This window comes from Lithobates pipiens, unplaced genomic scaffold (assembly GCF_037356315.1).
Source record: "Lithobates pipiens isolate NorthernLeopardFrog02 unplaced genomic scaffold, aLitPip1_a1.2 Scaffold_16, whole genome shotgun sequence".
NCBI lineage: Eukaryota > Metazoa > Chordata > Amphibia > Anura > Ranidae > Lithobates > Lithobates pipiens.
In genome coordinates, this window is record NW_027507748.1 from 370,405,109 (window position 1) to 370,423,509 (window position 18,401).

General features: G+C 42.3%; 1 protein-coding gene across 2 annotated transcripts in view; it reads left to right on the forward strand.

The window, feature by feature from the left end:
- The window catches only part of BRIP1 (BRCA1 interacting DNA helicase 1), a 561,638-nt gene that overhangs the window by 174,787 nt on the left and 368,450 nt on the right, over positions 1-18,401 (forward strand). For both annotated transcript variants that reach the window (XM_077482124.1, XM_077482125.1), the window contains exon 7: positions 5,176-5,460. In XM_077482124.1, the coding sequence (XP_077338250.1) occupies positions 5,176-5,460 (285 nt within the window). The remainder of the gene's footprint in view (positions 1-5,175; positions 5,461-18,401) is intronic.

The window sequence follows — 18,401 nt, forward strand, 5'->3', positions numbered from 1 at the left end:
TATGAAGGTGAAAGGTGTGAGTCTGTGTGTAGTAAAAGGAATTTGAAAGGTGACGGCTGGGATATGGGGGTGACAGTAAGATAAGTGCATTGATATGCTAGTGACAAGCAAAAATGGAAATACATAAGGTGCTAATAAGGGACTAGTGAAATGTGACATAGAGATGAAAAAATAAAAAAATAAAAATAAAAAAAAATTAAAACTGTCCAGATGTAGTAAACCATGTTTATACTAGGAATAATGGCTGTTACCTGGATTGCTGGGCTGGGCAGGGGATTCCCAAAATGGAGAAAGGAGGGACTGTTACTGGAAAACTATCCCGGGAAGAGTACCAGACACGGTCATTAACTCCTAATCCATAAAGTCACCCCATCTAGAAATAAGTAGAGCAAAAAAACGAGCTTGCTATTAAGAAAGCTAGTTTAAGGCAATTAATTAAGTACAATGGGGACATGCTTGCCAAGCCAGGAAATAGTCAAACTTACCAACCAGGGATTCAGTGATAACAGAGTCCTTGTTTGTGAATTGGAGCTAACACTTACTGCCAAGTGTGCTGTGTTATATAGTGCCCCGGGATTGCGTCACAGGTGATGGCCGCCCATCCATTGGCCAGTACTGCCTATTATTGCCTGGTCACCTAAACAGGTCGACCACGTGTGGCCGCCCCGGCGTCCCGGAAGGTCGTAAAACGACCCCGAAACGACGTCACTTCCGACGCAAATGCACAACGCAAATGCGTCACGTTCGTCCGCACGAAGGGTCAGGCGAACGTGAGGCATGTCCGGAAGTGTCCAGGGATGCCGCCGACAAGGAGATACGTGTCCCCCGTAGCTGGGCGGAGCCAGGCCGCGGCAGTCATACAGGGGGACATCTATGGAGAGAGCCCTGTGTGTGCACAAACAGGGGTCCCTCCTACCCTTGTCGGGGAGTCGCGCCAAAAGCCAACCAACCCCCCCACCACCTCCCCGTAAAAATGCGGGGACATTGGAGGCAATATGCTGAGGGACCATAATAGTGGGGGATGAGCATAAACCCAGGCCAAATCAATGCGGAGATATGCCGCTACTGTCCGATACCTCCCCAGACCCCCAGGACAAAAATAGGGTAGGGGTGTGTGGGTGAAAAACAAGGGGGGGGGGCAAAGGAAAAAAAAAAAGGGGGGGGGAGGGGGGGAGAGGACAGGCGACAGATCCCAGCACACCACTAGCTAAGAAAGCTGTTTATTTAACCAAAGAAAAAAATAAAATAAATAAAATCCTCTTCAAATTAATACATATACAAATATGACATGCATGTCCCGACATGCAAACGCATGTCTTTATTCAAGGACAGACAAAGTAAGTATATAACTACAATGAATATATAGAAACAAGCAAATATAAAGTAGTAACATAATTATACAGTCGATCACACAAAAATATGGTGTTCTATTGCGGGTACTGTACCATGGTGCCCTATTTAGTTGTAATCACAGTAATTAAGGACTATCAACAATTTATAAGGGAGGCATGGTCAGGGAGTGACAGGTGATTTCCTTATCTCATGCAAGAGTGTGAGAGAGGCATTTTGTTTACTTCACATCCCCCCTCCTTCTCCAGCTCTCCCAGGATTGGCTGATCCACACCTCAGCATGATTGGGCATGCTAAAGTCATGTGGTGACTTTCCTGGGTTTTGACTGGATGTTAGTTTTCATGGGGCATAATCCACAACACCAGCAGAAGTTCAGTGTAAGTAATATTTATGCCTGGCCAAGGGGAGTGTAGAGCTGGGCAGGGAGTCTACTGACATCACAACTCCACTCACCGAGCCCTGCCCACAGAGTATGGAGTATTGCAGGGCTCCAATCAGCTAAAGGGGACATACTTGACGGGTAAGGATACATGCAGGGGCCATATGTATATCCTTATAGATCAGCACTATAGAAGTAATTTAGAATGGGTTTACATCCACTTTAAGGATTACAAACAAAACTTGGGTGGTTTAAGCATTACAAAAAAATGACTGCAGATTAAGGCCTTATGTACATTGCTGCTGGTAAACGGATGTTTAGGCGCAGTTGGTCATTTTTTTCACCTGAACTCTCTCCTATGTTCTCTTATCAGTACATGTACACAGGGTCGTTTATAGTAGTTTCTAGGCAGTTGAGTTTATAAGCTTTTTGGAAAGCAAAAAAATGGTTTCAGACGGATGTTCAGAGGCATTTGAAACTCCAAATGGCTGTAATGGCTTGTAAACGCTGCTCAACCCGGTAATTCGAGTTTAGCAGCGCTTGGTTTACAGACGATTTTCATTTTAACAAAAAAAATGTTTTTTTTTTTTTTTTTGTGCAAACGTGGCATGTAAACGTGGCTAAATGGCCATTTTTAGATGCCGGTTTCTAGCTGTCAAGTTAAATCGTTCGGGAGAGGTTGAACAACATCCCGTGTACATGAAGCCTACAATTTCATATGCAGATCATTGGTGTATTTCAGCCTTTCGTCTGTTCCCGTTATATTCTGACATGACTAACCATCTATGTGAAATAGATACATTTATGTTTCAATTTTATCATCTTTTTCTTCTATAAGACTTGGAAAAAGGGAAGTTCAGGTCATTTAATACAATTCATACCAATGAATACTGGAACAAGTCTTCAGAGTAAAATAATCATTATATAATTTGCTCTCTACTTTCACGTTCAAGTCGGATATTGCAGTGAATGTAAGGGACACCATCAGGTCAGCTGTTTCCTCCTTCACCGTGTACAAGAACTCCATTCATAACGTGTCCTTTTTATCCTTTTGAGTGAATAAGTAATTATTCAATATAGAAGGCAGGATATTTGGAGCTGGCTATTTAATGTGGCAGCACACCGTAATGAAGCCTACCTTTCTTGGCAACTTGAGAAGGGAATGTAACAATTCCAACAAGAAGGAAACTTTATCCGGTTTGACGGGCTGTTTCTTTGGCACATCAGTGAACCTTTTATCCCTGTGACTGACAGCTCCAGAAGGGTCACATTCACCTCCATTCTATTGCTTATTGTAATATTTAATGGTGGACAAGGTTGAGTGGGACCGAGGGTAATCTGAACTTGGTTTTCCACATAGTAAAGGCTAAGAGACAGCTTGATCCCCAGTATTGTGGTGTAACGCATGCCATGGCTTAGCATTTATTTATAGAGGATAATCTTACTGTTTATAAATAAAAAGAAAAATCCCTAAGAACTGTTGTGTTTTGCAGTATCCACTCCACAGGGATACTTTCAACTACTTATTGTAAAGCATATAATCACAAGAATCATTAAAAATGGCAGCATAAGCATGTCTTGTATTTGTGCCTATACCCTGGGTTAGTCTGTTATCATCAATAGCCTAACCCCTTCAAGTACTGACTCGTGTGCCCAATCTGTATCTGTCACTTTACATAGAAATTGTTCAGCCTGAGATAAAGCATGGCCATAACAGGGACACTTGAAAGTCTCTTTACAGATCTGTCAGGAAGTGCACATAACTTTAAAGACCAACTCTAGCTAAATATTTTACTTGGATCCTGATAAAGTGAGAAAAGGATTAGAGTCCATGTTAAGATTGCTGTCTGTGTCACCATCAGGAATATTTCACCTCCTATTAGGACTGGAAAGAGATGTGAAATCACAAGAAAAAAATTATTCTTAGTTGAGTGGTTTCTCTACTCTACAATCACCAAATCGTGTTGCTTGGTTTAGCAAATAATTCACTTGTGCTCCAGGTAGAACTGCAACACATGCACCATTGGTAAGGCCTGAAGATGGGTTCTAGATTAGAGGTATAGCTTTTCTGTTGATGAGGGAACAGTGATAATTGCATACGATAATGTGTTACAACTAACAGCATCTTTTTAGGGATTAGGTTGGCTCAAAGATAAGTTTCATTATTTCAAAGGAATACAGTGCATTGGATTGCCTACTAGCTACTTATATTTTGCTGGATGCTACAGTCATGAAACATTTTCTTTAAAGTTTCGGTCTTCAGTCCACTAAGAGTGTTGCAATCTTAAATTATGATGTCAGTAGGTTTTATTTTACATTGGAGGAACATTAAATAATTTTTTGGCTTCACAAAACTCACGGCAAAGAAGACCAAGATAAAAATATTAACAAGGATGTTTTACTATCTGAGTAACCAAGATTAAAAAGAGGTAGTGAATATAATTTGTATTGACTTTGCTTTTAAAATGAAGAGGCCCTTTCAATTCCAAAGTCATATATTTGTTTTCTTTTCTGTTTTTGTTGTAAGCATATTCACAGTAACATTTTCGTTCTAGAGAGCATTTTTACTAGATTCTTTTTTTTTCCTAAAGGTCAAGCTCACCTTTGGGAACATGTTACGTGTTCCACCCGTTTTTAGGGAGGAACATTTAACATGTTCCCAGTCCTGCAGCCGCTGCCAGATTTCCCCCTTCCCCCCTTCATTTGACAGCAGTACGGAGAGAAGTTCCCCGTACTAGCTGTCACTTTTTAAAAACGGTACAGCCAAGCGGGGTTCCCCCGCCCATGGCCACATCATTCATTAACATAGTTCTGCGTGTGAATGAACTACAAGCCCTGACATCCTTTGCGGCTGTCGGCTTGTAGTTCTCAATGAACTACCACAGTGCTGTGGAGTGCTGTGGTAGTTCATTGAGTCTTCCTTTCAGATTACATGTGCTTGCCCATACTGGATGTACAGGCGGACAGATACACTAGCAGATCTGCTGAAAACCTGCATGGCACCAGGTTGCTGGTGCAATGCTTTACAGGCTCCAAATTTAAAAAAAAATAAATGCTAATTAATTTTACATGCAAAGAAATGTGCATTTATTTTTTTTAAAGTGAACTTATCCTTTAAGTTACATACTGGCACAATATGACAGAAATTCAAAACCGAATTTGAAAACCAAAAAAAAAAACATACTGGTGAATGTCATTTAAATTTGATATTAAAATTCTCCTTGAAACGTAATATTATTTAGTCTACATAAGGCCTCAGTAACACATGCTCTGAGAACTAATATAGGAGGAACGCTGATTAATGAGACTATAATGGTAACCTGTGTTTAAAATACATTTTCAATGTGTTCAAGCGGTGTCTTAAAAGCTTTCTAAACATCCTGCAACGTGATATAAAAGATTGTGTTTTGATTACCTCTATCAAGCTGCTTTTCCTCTTTTACAGCACCCAGAGCCGTGCAGTCTCTGTTTCTGTGGATGCTACAAAACCCTGGAAAAAACTGAAATGAATGAAAAAAAAAAGGATCATGAACAAAAGCAGAGAGTGCCCAAGATATTTTTTGGTACACGAACACACAAGCAAATAGCCCAGATAACCAGGGAACTGCGGAAAACAGCTTATTCTGGCGTGAGGATGACTATACTTTCCAGTAGAGATCATACCTGTGTTAACCCTGACGTTCAGACCAACAGGAATGAGAAATGTAAAGAACTCCTTGATTCAAAGGATGTAAGTAAACCATTATCTTATAGTTCTAGCATTATAAATACACATTAAACTGCTTGTATTTGTCACATTGACAGTAATGCCACAATGGCCTGGACTCCGAGAATAAGTGGTGAATACACTAATTTAGGTGCCAAGCAAAGGGCAATATTTGTCCTGTAAAGATATGAATGAGCTTTCTTTATAGCAGTGGTTCTCAGCCTTTCCAGTTCTGTGACCCCCACCCCATTTTCATAGCGTGGGTTGTCAGCACCCAAGGCAAGACAAGTAATTTGCACCCCTAACCCACGGACATTTAGCGCTTCCCGAGTCCCTTCCACTCGTACAGTATTAAAACCCCTTATGGTACATTTTAGGATGTACCACTCTTTGTTCTCCTTTCTTTGCACTTTATCTCTCTCTCTATCGTAATTACCTTTTTTTTCCCCCATCCCTCTCTCTAGCCGTCTTTCTTGTTCCTCCTCATATTCCTTCTCCCTGTTTTTCTTTGTTCCCCCCCCCCCCTCTTCCTTCCAAGTATTCTCTATTTTTATTCCATCTCTTACTCCTTGGTGGGAGGAATGGGATGAGTGGCAGTGCTGGCGGGGAGTTTTTGATCAGTGGCAGTGCTGGCGGGGAGTTTTTGATCAGTGGCAGTGCTGGTGGGAGTTCTGATCAGCCAACTTAGGTGCACTTGATCAAGGTCATCTGCTGATCTGAGAACATTATTTAACTTATTGATGATTATTTGTAACAATTATATGGTTAGCATGTTTAACACTAGATGAATAGGTTTTCTAGCATGCTTAGAAATCTTTCAATCAAAGTGTATTCAGTCTTTTTTTTTTCTGCTGAAAGGAGAAGAGTTTGGCAAGATGATAAAATTATACAAATGAAATGATGATAATGCCAATCAGTGGTCACTTGTAAGATCTGCCTACATGTGGAAAGCCACAGTGTTCAAATAGGACCAAATTAGTTTATTGACTAGAGACATAATTAGCTTTTTATATTTAAAATATTTGGACTTGAAAGACCCCAGACATATGCAAGTAGAATATCTGGTTTCCGGGTATATGCCCCTGAACACATACAGCGCTAAATACAAGTTCTTTTTGGTACAGTGTTCAGTCCCATCCAACAGCATATTTCAGTCTGCCATAGACTTTGACAGGCTTGCAAGCAGCAGGGTCTCCAACACTTAGTGTCATACGGCCTAAACGACTAGTGTGCAAGCAGCTTAATAGCTGAAAGAATGCATGGTACAGATTTAAAGTGTATCTAAAAAAAAAACTTAAATATAATGAAACTTATCAAGTGTGGTGGCTGCATTCATTGTGCTTTTCCACTTTAAATTTTGACGGTTAATCTAGTGGATAGCACATGTTCTGTCTTAGGGTGGCTAGTTTTACTTCTTGACCATATCTTGTCCGAAGGGAGTCATGTTTTTCACTCAGGCTGAATTTCAAGCACTTCTGCTCTTGTTCATCCCTGTTAACTGGAAGTTGATGGGATTTGTAGTTTACAAAGGAAACATTAAGTTGTTTGTGCTCTCTGCTAAGCTCACAGAAGTGACAAGGACACTGCATCAACAGGTATTCATTTTACATTTCTAGATACAGGGTAACGTTTTCTGGAACAATAAGTTACACTGCCACCTTCTGGAGAGTTGGACAGTGGCAACCAAAGCTGTAAGGAGACCCGGTTTATAACCCCTTCTACTCCCAGCATGCCTCCATTTTTTGCTAGTTTCCTTAGAGTAGCGAACATACTGTATTTTCTCTACTCTGTGAGAGAAACAATTTTTTATTTTTTTTTTACTTTTTTATAAGACAAATTTTTCTTCTATGAAGATTCTTCAATTGCTACAGAGCCACTGGTGCTCTTCCGAATTGGTTACTTCTTGGCTTTACGCTAGGGGACAGTACCCAGAGTCCACCATGAAGAAGCCGTGGGACCAACCTGTAATGATCCTATGTTTGACACTTACATAGGCACCTGCTACAACATGTAAAAACCCTCTAGGGGTGGGACTATAAAGACACTAAAGAAACATCTATTGAATAAAAAATAGAATTTATTGGTACAAAAGAATAAAATCTAGTGGGACATACAGAGCATTTGTAGTATGGGTACAAATATTCCTAAATGATCACTAACACGTTTCAATTAATCTTCAGAGGTGTCAGAAACATGATGATACAGATAATTGCTCTGAAAAGTAAGTACAGATATAAATATACATGACCACAATAATGTGTACATCATAAGTATACAGAATAGTAATATACTTACCCCAACACAGAACTTGCATTACATATGTATGTCACTATTTCGTAAAACCAGGATTGGAAGGCCACAGGGTTGCGTTGGCACTCATACCCCAACGAATGCCCACAGCTATGCTGAGATATCACACTGCAAAAGATCCTCCAGTGTTTGCGAGAACCAGAGAGCCCCAAGATCATGCAGGATTAGTTGTAAGTGCAGCCAGGGGACACAGCCCAATCTATAAAGAGCAACAATAAATTAAATGGTAATGACAGTGAAAATGTAGTCTAGATTTCCTATATATACACGCATATCATCCATAATACATCGGCAGGGGAGGAAAGGGGTTCCAGTGACAAAAATAAGATAAACAGAAAAATTATCTTGCAATAGCCGTAGCGGTTATGAAGAGTAGTGGGAACTCTTAAAGCGGTAGTAAACCCGCTGATGTTTTTTTTTTTTTTTTAGACCTGAAAGGGAAAAGGCATAATGAGCTAGTATGCACCGCATACTAGATCATTATGAAATGCTTACAAGGCCCCGACATCTCGCCCAATCCACACCGAGGGAGCTGACATGTTCCCATGTTATTGTCTTCCGGGTATCGCGGCTCCCGCGCTGTGAGTGGCCAGGGCTGCAATATCGTCGCCCCCGGGCATGCGTGCGGGAGATTTATTTCCGGCAGGGCCCGACGTCTGCCAGGCTTTCAGCCGAAAATCCCCTGTGTGCATGCGCCAAAGTGGGTTGTGGCTCTGCTGGCCCTGTCAGGTAGGCTGTCTGCAGTGCACATACTGTGTGTGAAAAGTTAGCTGGTGGACTTCCTCAATCTGGATTGAAGCGAGTGGCTTCTTCAATCTGGGGTGTTTTTAGAGATATTAAGGTGGAAGATACCGGTTGTGGACCTTCTGGGTTGCAGATTCAACATCAAACTAGACAGGCTTGTCTCTAGGGCCTTTAGGGTGGATGGCCTGATGACCTCATGGGAACAGTTCAACCGGTTTTCTGCTTTTCCTCCTATGAAGTTCTGTCCTTTGAAAGGGATGCAAGGACTCAGTCATTTTCATTGAACTGAATTGGACATAGTATTTGGATATCATCAGACCCCTGATGTAATCATGGGCCTTCCCGGAATGTTTAGATCTTCTTGCCCAAGAACCAGCTTATCACTGTGCTTCTCAGTTGCTGGCTTTAATGGCTTAGTTTTGAAGCCCAGATTCTAACTGCCCTATCTGATTCTGTTATCCTTTTAAAGGCTATGAAGTCAATTTCTCACATGGTCTACCATTGCACCTGGACAGCATATTATCCCTGGTGCAAGGTGAGGACTTTCCATCCCAGGAACTCTGTAGCCTATTATAAGAAAAGATATGCAGCCACCAACACCACTTGGGACTTTCATTTTTGTTTTCTTTTAAGCCAGCCATACAGCAGAAACCGACCAAGAATGTACCAAGTTGAGCGATCAACTTGGTTACCACCAGCCTGCCGAATCTGCCCGCGATTATTACAATTGGCCGTTGTAGATGCTAACGATAATCACTGTCATGGGGGTTGCTTTGGGGACCCCAAAGCACCTTGTCCCCATGTTGATGAGGACAAAGGCCTCTTCCCAAAAAACCTGGCCGTTGGTTGTCGGGGTCTGTGGGCGGGGGGCTTATTAGATTCCGGGAGCCCCCTTTAATAAGGGGGCCCTAGATACCGGGCCCCCACCCTACGTGAATGAGTACTGGGGTACCATGTACCCCTACCCATTCACCTGGTGAAAAAAAAGTGTAAAGAAAAACACAACACATGTTTTTAAAATAATTTATTGCACAGCTCCGGTGGTCTTCCATCTTGAGGGGTGACCCCGCCCCCTTATGATGTCACAGTCCCCGGAGGATGCTGGGACTGTGACACCATAAGGGGGCGGGCCACCATGTGCAATCCCTCGGTGACCCCGCCCCTTGTCCCTATATAAGAAGAGAAGAAGGCTGCGACAGAAGACCGGGCTACCGCTAGTAAAAGAGCTGGAAGAAGAAAATGGAGGCCCGGCAAGAAGAACCGAAGAGGGGGACAAGACCACCGAAAAGAGGGACAAGACCTCCGAAGTCGGAAGAAGACCCCCGGATGGCGGCGGCGACAAAGAAGAAAGCCGGGCTCCTCCGCTAATAAAAGAGCTAGGAAAAGAGCAGAAGATAGCGGAGGAGTCCGGCGAGAAGACCCCCAAAGACGGAAGACCACCGGAGCTGTGAAATTATTTTAAAAACGTGTTGTGTTTTTCTTTACACATTTTTTTTTCACCAGGTGAATGGGTAGGGTTACATGGTACCCCAATGCTCATTCACGTAGGGTGGGGGGCTGGTATCTGGGGGCCCCCTTATTAAAGGGGGCTCCCGGATTCCGTTAAGCCCCCCGCCCGCGGACCCCGACAACCAACGGCCAGGGTTGTTGGGAAGAGGCCCTTGTCCTCATCAACATGGGGACAAGGTGCTTTGGGGTGGGGGCCACAGGGCCCCCCTTCCCCAAAGCACCCTCCATGTTGAGGGTACGCGGCCTGGTACGGCTCAGGAGGGGGACGCTCGCCCGTCTCCACCTCCTTTCCTGACCGGCCGGGCTCTGTGCTCGGATAAGGGTCTGATATGGACTTTGGGGGAACCCCCATGCCGTTTTTTGGACATAGGGCTTCCCCTTTAAGTCCATACCAGGGGACGGGGCCGGCGAGGTGTCAATCTCGCCGATGGAGGCGGCGACATTGACTTCCTGCGCTAGTCTCGTCTACCTGGAGCCAGGATCAAAATTAACAGACTTTCCTTCGTGTGTGGGCAAGTCCGTTCATTTCAAAAGTCCGGCGGACTAGCACACAGACGGCCAGATTGTCCGCCGGACAATTTTGAGTCAACACTTCTTGCTAAATCCGCCAGACTTTTGGAAAGAAAAAGTCAGTCGGAGCCCACACACGGGCGTATTGTCCGGCGTACTCTGGACAGCCGGACCAAGTCCGCCGGATAGTCTGATCGTGTGTACGCGGCATTAGTTTTTTGCAAGACATAAATGGATGCTTGTTTTTCTACAAAAGATTTATTATATTTACTATTTAGTACTAGCCTAAGCTTTTGATACTGCTAAACAGGAAAGCAATTAGTAATTGCACATTTGCAAACAAATGTTAAGGTTACTTTTCTGATCAAGAAGAAGCTACCAATATTTTTTCATTTAGAGATATTTATATGTCTTGTTAATTTACTTACAAATATAAACAAACACAAGTACTTCTTGTGCGCCAGCTGTTGCAGCAAGTAACTTGGCACGTACTATTTTACATAAATCAATTTTCTAAATCCTATATTAAGGGACACAGAATGATTAATTCAGATATATAGGGTTATGCTGCTGCCTTCAAGAGATTGGACACTCTCGCCTTTGCACATGAGCATGGGGATTCGGGGGCAATTTTTTTATTTTTATTTTTTTTAAGTATTTTAACCACTTGACCACTGGGCACTTAAACACCCTTAATAACCAGACCAATTTTCAGCTTTCGGTGCTCTCACATTTTGAATGACAATTACTCAGTCATGCAACTCTGGAGCTATATGAAATTTTTGTCCTTTTTTTCACACAAATGGAGCTTTCTTTTGGTGGTATTTAATCACTGCTCGGTTTTTTATTTTTTGTGCTATAAAAGAAAAAATACAGAAAATTCTGTAAAAAAATGAATTTTTCTTTGTTTCCGTTATAAAATTTAGCAGATTAGTCATTTTTTCTTCATAAATTTTGGCCAAAATTTATACTAATACATATCTTTGGTAAAAATAAGTACAAATTGGTGGATATTATTTGGTCTTTGTGAAAGTTATAGAATCCACAAGCTATGGTGCCAATATCTGAAAATTGATCACACCTGAAGTACTGACGGCCTATTTTAATTCTTGAGACCCTAACATGCCAGAAAAGTACAAATACCCCCCAAATGACCCCTTTTTGGAAAGAAGACATTCCAAGGTATTTAGTAAGAGGTATGATGAGTTTTTTGAAGTTGTCATTTTTTCCCACAATTCTTTGCAAAATCAAGATTTTTTTAACTTTTTTTTTATTTTTTCACAAAATTGTCATATTATCAGTTTATTTCTCACACACAGCATATGCATACCACTAATTACACCCCAAAACACATTCTGCTATTACTCCCGAGTATGGCGATACCACATGTGTGAGACTTTTACACAGTATGGCCACATACAGAGGTCCAACATGCAGGGAGCGCCATCAGGCGTTCTGGAGCACCCAGGACAATTCTGACATTTCTCTCCTACATGTAAAAATCATCATTTATTTGCTAGAAAATTACATAGAAACCCGAAACATTATATATGTTTTTTTAGCAAACACCCTGGAGAATACAATGGTGGTCATTGCATTTTTATCTCGCACTGTATTTGCGCAGCAATTTTTCGAATGCTTTTTTTTGGAAAAAAAAAACTGTTTTGTGCTTAAACAAAAAAGCATAGTAAAGTTAGCCCAATTTTTGCATAATGTGAAAGATGAAGTTACGCTGAGTAAATCGATACCTAACATGTCACTCTTCAAAATTGCACACGCTCGTAGAATGGCGCCAAACGTCGCTACTTCAAAATCCCCATAGGCGACGATTGAATTTTTTTTTACTGGTTATATGTTTTGAGTTACAGAGGAGGTGTAGGGCTAGAATTATTGCTCTCGCTCTAAGGTTCGCAGCGATACCTCACATGTGTGGTTTAAACACCGCTTTCATATGTGGGCGGGACTTACGTATGCGTTCGCTTCTGCATGCGAGCACATGGGGACAGGGGCGCTTTAAAAAAAAAAAATGTTATTGTTCATTTTACTTTATTTTAGTTTGTCATTTTTTTTCCCCAAAAATAAATGTTTTGATCACTTTTATTCCTATTACAAGGAATGTAAACATCCCTTGTAATAGGAATATGGCATGACAGGTCCTCTTTACAGTGAGATATGGGGTCAATAAGACCCCGCATCTCACCTCTAAGCTGGGAAGCCTGAAAAAAGAAAGATTCTGGCTTTGATCGTATTGGCGAGTCGGTAGAAGCACCGGAGGGCGTTGGGGGGGGGGGGGGGAGATGTCTATGGCTGGGTATTGCAGGGTATCACAGACTATGGCTGGGTATCTCAGAGTATGGCTGGGTATCTCAGAGTATTGCGTTGCAGAGCATTGCAGGGTATTGGCGGGTTTTGCAGAGTGTTGCAGGGTATTGGCGGGTGTCGCAGAGCATTGCAGGGTGTTGCAGGGTATTGGCGGGTGTTGCAGAGCGTTGCAGGGTATTGGCGGGTGTTGCAGAGCGTTGCAGGGTATTGCAGAGCGTTGCAGGGTATTGCAGAGTAATGGCAGGGAATTGAGGGGTTAAATTTCGGTGAGTGGCGATGTGGGCACTGCAGATGCAGCCCATAGTGCTGCTGACACTGATCTCTTCCCCCTCCGCTGTACCGATCGGTACAGAGAGGGGGTGGAAGGAACCGGCGTCATGGTTTGTTTAAAGTGATAACTCCATCATTTAATGGAGTGATCACGTGGTAAACAGCCACGATGAGCGGCCGTTTACCATGATCCGTGATGCGCCGGGTCCTGTGGACCCGGCAGTCACGGATGCTCTCGAGTGCGTGCCCCAGGGGGCGCGCGAGAGTGGAATTCTGGGAGGACGTCATATAACGGCCTCCCAGAGTTAAACAACTAGCTGTCATTCGGCTATGGGCAGGTTGTTAAGTGGTTAATATTTATTTCCATTTTTTTTTTTTTTTTTTTTAACACTGTCTCTTTATTTTTGATCAACTCTATTGCTATCAGAAGGGATGATCAACATCCCTTGTGATAGCATGGCCCTCTTTATGGACCTTTCTGAATACCTTGGGGCTCCTAAGCATATGATCAAACTGAGATCCTTGTCGCTTCCAATTTCTTACGTTACACAGAGTGGGAGGAACAACATCAGTTCCACTCACTGTGCCCAGGTCAGAGAAGCCAATTCCACCAGTCACGTCTTTACAAATTAGAAATAGTGGCTTGGCTATAATTGAGCTAATTATCCCAAGGACTCACAGGTGTAAGCCTGATGATTTTTTTACATTAGTGTTCTCTAGTCTCTCTTTAGGCCCCTTTCACACATGCGGACGATATTTCCATATTTCATCCATCCGTTTGCGGATGAAATACGGGCATACATTCATCCCTATGGGATAGCGGTTGTCTGCGGATGAACATCCGCAGACACCCGATTTCGTCCGCCTCCGCTACTGTCCGATTCTGCATACGGAGGAAAATCCTATTTTTCTATCCGTCTGCAGAGCGGATCGGATGAACATAGACAGACGGTCCGTGCGCATCCGATCCCCATAGAGGAGAGCGGAGAGCTGACAGGGCGGTCCCCGCACAGTGTGCGGAGACTGCCCTGTCCGCAGCCGGCTCAGCGGGGACAACGGAGCGATCCCCGCTGAGCGAGCGGATCATCACGGGGCGGATCATTACTGATCCGCCCCGTGTGAAAGGGGCCTAAAAGTCAACCACAGTGGTTTAAAGTCAACCACAGTGAAACATCAATGATATTACTGTTAAAACTATCAAAGCCATCTTTTTAATCTGCAAGAGAAAAAATGATTTAACACATCTGCACTTTCCCTGGCATTTGTGAGCAGCTTCCCATGTTCATCTGTTATGGGGCCTATCTGTTCTTTAACCACTTCTGCCCCGGACCAATTGTCAGCCTAAGGACCAGAGGTCTTTTTACAATTTCGCACTGCACTGCTTTAACTAGTAATTGCGCGGTCATGCAGTGTTGTACCCAAACGTAATTTGCGTCCTTTTCTTCCCACAAATAGAGCTTTCTTTTGATGGTATTTGATTGCCTCTGTGATATTTATTTTTTTACGATATAAAAGGAAAAAGACTGAAAATTAAAAAAAAAAGATATTTTCTACTTTTTGTTATAAGAAAAATGGAATGAACTAAATTTTAGTCATACATTTAGGCCAAAATTTATTCAGCCACATGTCTTTAGTAAAAAAAATGTCAATAAGCGTATATTTATTGGTTTGCGCAAAAGTTATAGCATCTACAAACTAGAGTACGTTTTCTAGAATTTATACAGCTTTTAATATATGACTGCCTATCTCATTTCTTGAGGTGCTAAAATGGCAGGGCAGTACAACCCCCCCCCCACAAATGTCCCCATTATGGAAAGTAGACACCCCAAGGAAATTGCTGAGGGGCATGTTGAGCCCATTGAATATTTTTTTTTTGTCCCAAGTGATTGAATAATGACACAAAAAAAAAAAAGTTTAAAAAAAGTTGTCACTAAATGATATATTGCTCACACATGCCATAGTTATATGTGGAATTGCACCCCAAAATATATTCTGCTGCTTCTCCTGAGTATGGGGATACCACATATGTGGGACTTTTTGGGAGTCTATCCGTGTACAGGACCCCGAAAACCAATCACTGCCTTCAGGATTTCTAAGAGTGCAAATTTTTGATTTCACTCCTCACTACCTATCACAGTTTCGAAGGCCATAAAATGCCAAAATAGCACAAAACCCCCCCAAATGACCCCATTTTGGAAAGTAGACACCCCAAGCTAATTACTGAGAGACATGTTGAGTGCATGAAATATTTTATATTTTGCCATAAGTTGCAGGAATATTACAATTTTTTTTTTTTTTTGCACAAAGTTGTCACTAAATGATATATTGCTCACACATGCTATGGGCATAAGTGAAATTACACCCCAAAATAAATTCTTCTGCTTCTCCCGAGTACGGGGATACCACACGTGGGGGACTTTTTGGGAGCCTAGCCACATACGGGACCCTGAAAACCAAGCACTGCCTTCAGGCTTTAAATATAAAACGCTACCAAAAAAAACTGTTAGCGATCGCAGGGATCAGGCCTGACTCTGCGAACGCTGCAGTTATGTATTTAGTGTTTTGTAAGTGACAGTGATTGATCGATACTGCACTTGGGTGGGCTAGGCGGAGGGGCAAAACGCAGGTGCTAGGAGGTATCTGGGCTGATCCCGCTAACAATGCGTTTTTTTGGAACCCTAAACTGCTGGGGACGCTAGTATAGATCTGATCAGATCAGATAGTGATCTGTTCAGATACTATACCACTACGGGAGGTGTATGCTTTGCGCGTGGGTGTTAGCGGTACTGGCACTAACCTAGCGATGCCTGGGGCGACGCAGACCCTGACCCTAAAACCTAATTGATATCACCCGCCAGGTGATCAGGGGGTTAAACCTCTATTGGGTAATAAATGGTGGGTGCCCTGATGCTATTAGAAGCAAACTAACTAACCAGAGTCACCCGTAACACTTATAAGGTGATCGCTGGTGAAAGGGTTAACTAGGGGCAATCGGGGGTACCTAGCGCTATAAAAACCTGGCAGTGAACCTAAAAAAATAACTAGCTACCTAGCGGCACCAGTGACACTAATGCAGCGATCAGAAAAACGATTGCTTAGTGACACTGGCAAAAGGGGGTGAAAAGGTTAATTCTAGGGGCAATCAGGGGGTTAAACCTTTATTGGGGGGTTAGGGGGCTACCCTGGACCTAACACTAACTGCCCTGACAGTTTTTACTGTCACAACTGACACTAAATGCAGTGATCAGTAAATAAATGATCACTGCAATCAGTGACACTGGGGGGGGGGGGGGGGGGTGGGTGATCGGGGGGTAATTTGTGTGCCTATGTGTACCTACATGTCAATGTAGTGATTGGTCCACTTACTGTTGTGTTCTCCTCGCAGTCTGGTCAAAAAGACCGCCCCGAGGAGACTGACATCACTTCCTCCCTGCCTGTGTTTACACTACACAGGCGGGGGAAGTTTCTAATTCGCCAGGAGCGATCGAGAGGGGATGGCCCTCATCCCGAAACGCTCCTGAAGCGAAACGGACCGCCGCAGCCAGCGGGAGGGGGTCCGATCGGACCCCCCACCCGCTAGAAGGCAAGCACGTACATGTACGTGCTTGTGCCTGTCGGTGCCAACGTACATTGCCATGCGGCGGTCCTTGAGTGGTTAATAACCTTTTTACAAAAAATTTTGGGGATTTGTTTTACTTGCTGTAGCACTGCGTTTTGCGTTTTTATCTGCTAATTTATCTGCCCTGATTGGTCCCTTGCATGTCTTGTTGCATTTCTTGTAAATCTGGAATGCCTAGGGCAGTGATGGAAAACCTTGGCACCCCAGATATTTTGGAACTACATTTCCCAGAATGCTCAACTATACCGCCGAATGCATGAGCATCATGGGAAATGTACCAAAACATCTGGGATGCCAAGGGTCACCATCACTGGCCTAAGGTGTCCCTTCTACTTTATACTTTTTAAAGGCCTCTTTTTTTTTTCTTTTCTACACTAGAGCCACATAAGATTTAATTTTGTTCTTTTATGCTTGATCCCCAATGGAATGCATTGACTAATGCACTTGTTTAATTCATTTTTAAAACAATCTCACTTTCCTTGAGTGTTCTTTGCTGCAAATCTTTGGTTCCATTGATTGTTGTACAGTAAGGATCTCAGCCTATTAACATTAGCTTTTTAAAATTTAGTGTTCTTGTCATACTTGTCAACATGCTTCTTATTCCTGTAACATATGGCAAATGTGATTACACAGTGATCACTATTACCCAAGTAGTCTCAAACTAGCACATCTATAATACGTTCCATTTTAGGTTAGTAGATTCAACAGAGCAAATTTCCTTGTGGCATAGAAAGGGTTAATCCCCATTCCAGTTATAGAAAGCTTTTAGTGCAAGAAATTTTCTGGATTTTTGAGCTGCAGAACTACATCCCTGTGGGATTAACCCATAGATGGGATGTTGATGTGTATCTCAAGTAATTTTTTTAATGCCTTACTACTTTATATACTCTTATTTGTATTTGTTTTTTTTCTTCCTACAATTGGATTTTCCCCTTCTCTATGCTAATTTGTCTCTCCTCTTCTTTTGGAGGGGAATGTGCAGTGTTACAAGGAGCTGTGGTTTGTATTAGCCACTTGAAGACCAGGCTTTTTCTGGCACTTTTTGTTTACATGTATCAGAAAATATCTTAGATTCCCCCCAAACATTATATCTTTTTTTTTAAAGCAGAGGTCCTAGAGAATAAATTGGTGGGTTTTGCAAACTTTTTTTTTCAAACGCAATTTATTGGAAAAAAAATACACTTTTTTGAATTTTAATGCAAAAAAAACACAATACATAACTATTTTTTTTGTAAAATGCGATGTTACACCAAGTAAATAGATATAAAACATGTCATGCTTTAAAATTGCGCACTCCCATGCGGCGGCGACAATAGTCGTACATTTTTTTATCCATAGGTGATGCTTTAAACTCTTTTACAGGTTACCACTTTAGATTTACAGAGGCAGTCTGGTGCTAGAATTTATGCCCATGATCTGACGTTTGTGGTGATACCTCATGTGTGGGGCTATCGCTGTTTGTGTACATGTGGGACCAATGTATGCATTCACCTTTGCATGTGATCATTGGGGGGCATTTTAAATTATTTATTTTTTAATTATTTATTTAGGCTTTTTTATTTTTACATTGTTGATGTAAACATCCCTTGTGACAGTAATAGACAGTGACAGGTACTCTTTATGGAGGGATCTGAGTTCCTCTGCACTTCAAAGTATTCAAAAGGCAAGGTGAGTGTTTTTG